Source organism: Centruroides sculpturatus, unplaced genomic scaffold, assembly GCF_000671375.1.
Source record: "Centruroides sculpturatus isolate CEXI.00-Female unplaced genomic scaffold, Cexi_2.0 scaffold2664, whole genome shotgun sequence".
In the NCBI taxonomy this organism is placed as follows: domain Eukaryota; kingdom Metazoa; phylum Arthropoda; class Arachnida; order Scorpiones; family Buthidae; genus Centruroides; species Centruroides sculpturatus.
In genome coordinates this window covers 14,593-17,370 of record NW_019386831.1, presented here as the reverse complement: position 1 = coordinate 17,370, position 2,778 = coordinate 14,593, and the positions used below count along the sequence as shown (strand labels likewise).

At 30.8% G+C, this 2,778-nt stretch overlaps 1 protein-coding gene across 1 annotated transcript; it reads left to right on the top strand.

Moving 5' to 3' along the window:
• Positions 1-338: 338 nt before the first annotated feature.
• LOC111615828 (solute carrier family 10 member 6-like) lies at positions 339-1,275 on the top strand (the record flags this gene model as incomplete). Its single annotated transcript, XM_023357261.1, has 4 exons — positions 339-374; positions 444-649; positions 723-927; positions 1,015-1,275. Coding segments are annotated over exons 1-4 (708 nt in total), but the record flags the coding sequence as incomplete, so codon positions are not given.
• Positions 1,276-2,778: the final 1,503 nt, after the last annotated feature.

The window sequence follows — 2,778 nt, the reverse complement described above, 5'->3', positions numbered from 1 at the left end:
AACATAATTTTATATACGTGCCTATCTTGCCCCATTACTGTTGCCCCTATACCAGGGGCAACTTTAATAAAAATAATTAAAATAATTACAACTTTACAAAAAGAGAGAAGTTGCCGATCTTGCCCCTATACCCGGGGCAACTTCGTCAATTTCTCTCTTCTTGTAAAGTTGTAATTATTTTAATTATTTTTATTTCCAAACTGATTTTAACCAGTTCTATAGTAAGGTAACATTCCAATAGACAATATGCAAAGCTTTTTTTTCAGTTTACAGCAGTATTTATTACACAAAATTTAAGTAAAGCTTAACATGCCGATCTTGCCCCGATCTCCCCTATAATGATTGTTATGGGTGCAGAAATCTCTTGGAATCAGGTATTATCATTTATTTCTCTTTATTTCTTGTTTAATTAACAGTAACTATTACAGTTTTTACGTTAATAGATTTATAAAGGAATCCGAAAACCCGTTGGTCCAGCTATTGGTCTCTTTTGCCAATTTGTTATAATGCCATTGATTGGATTTATTTATAACGTTATATTTCAATTCGAATCGAGTCTAGCGACTGGTTTGCTTATTATATCATGTTGCCCCGGAGGTGCTGTTTCTAACGTCTTTACATATTATTTGGATGGCGATGTTACTCTCAGGTATGTAAGAATTGTTTACTATATTTAGCTACAGAGAATATTATTCATAAAATTAATATTTACCATGTCATAGTGTGACTATGACTACAATATCTATTGTAGCATCCCTAGGCTTGATACCTTTGAACCTTTGGATATATGCAAGTAATACAGAAGCTAAGAACTTAAAAGTACCTTATGAAAATATTGCATTATCACTATTAATGATTGTTCCTCCCTTGATTTTGGGTATGATAATAAAATGGAAAGCTCCTAAATTGTCTTCTTATGTAACTAAGGTATAAAACATGATCTCCTAAATGGTTAAGGTGTTAATTTTAATCATTTATATTATATTATGAAACTATTTTTGTTTTTATTAATAGTGGGGAAGTGCAACAATTATGATAATGATTATAATTTTCGTGACAATGGAGATAATTTCCTCTCAACATATATTTAGTATAGTATCGTGGAAGGTTATTATAACCTCTTTATTATCTCCCATAACTGGAATTATAACTGGATATGTCATAGCTTTCGTCAGTAGAAACTCCAAAGCAGCCTGCACTGCAATAGCTATTGATAGCGGGATTCAGAATTTTTCTGTTGCATTAGGCATTATTGTTTTATCCTTTGATACCTCGGTATGTATGTCTTTGATTTATATTGTAGATTGTAAGATTATGATTTTTGTAATTAGAAGAGACTTTACTCTTAGAAACAAACATCAATTATGCTGTTTCCATTTTTTATGGGATATTTCAAGGAGTATTCTGTTGTCTTCTCGCCCTAATTTTCTGTTTTATAAAGAGTAATTTGAACAAAATTCGAATGCAAGATAATGATGTCGACGATTCACAAAATACAGGTAATTGTTATTATTTAAATTATCTTTATATTTTCGTATATTTTAAACTATTTTTTGTGATCTTGGATATCATTACTAACTAAAATTCAAATTATCTCTACACGTCATACAATCAGAATATAACTGGAAACTATTATATTATTCACTGTTATTCTTAATCCTTGTATGTTGTATCAGTGTTGTTTAAAGATAGAAGGAAGTAATGTATCATATCTCGAAACAGATTAAACTTAATAAACACTTTACTTATTTTTAGCATTTATAATTTTCTAAAACTTATCTAATATCCTCAAAATTAATACTTTTGCGATTTTATTACAATTAATAATATATAATTTGTAAAATAAAATCTAATAGTAGATAGCGCCATACAAACTTTTATTNTTTGTATTGATTCTTGTAATAAAAAAACTTTTTGAGTTAATCTTTCTTTTACCACAAACCACATTTCAGTAACCTCTTTGTTATTTAAATGAAATTTTATAACAGATCTTTCTTGGACACCTTGTATATTTGAGGAACATAAAAACGGATGTATAATTTATTGAGGAGTTATTTTTTTATAATAGGAAAAAGTGTTTTTGAGTTAATCTTTCTTTTACCACAAACCACATTTCAGTAACCTCTTTGTTTTTTAAATGAAATTTTATAACAGTCGAGGAAGTTACACAACTCGTCTCTGGATTTTTTAATTTGTATGACTGGCTGATTAATTTCAATACATCGTAGCTTTGAATATGCATGATGCTGAGTAGGTAGTCTACAGCGACACAACATCACTAAATCAAGTTTATATACCAACTAGCTGCAAGGACCCGCTTCGTTGGTTTTTTATTTGTGGGCAAAAAGTAACGATAGTGAAAATTAAGAAAATTACATTATAGCCAATCTTACCCGTTTTTACAAGATGCAAGAATTAGGTTCCCCGTTTCCAGACTAATTAGAGACCTGGTCCCGATTCTATTTCTGAACGTCTCCTGTTCACGTCCAGTCAAACGAAGCTATTTTCAACGTTTCTGGAACGTTTACAATCGTTCTATAATCGAACCAATATTCGAATTTTATGTTCGAATTTAATTCGAATATTGTTCGAATTTGTTCGAACAAATTCGAACAAATTCAAACATAACATTTGAAATAGAAAGCCACTTTCAACCACTTTCAGCCTCATATCTCCCGCACCCTTATAGGTATCGAGACGCAACCCCCTGGTGCACGAATGGAGACTTGGGGCTACTACCACATACAAACACCATTCACGTGCGATGTGTAGTTTTGG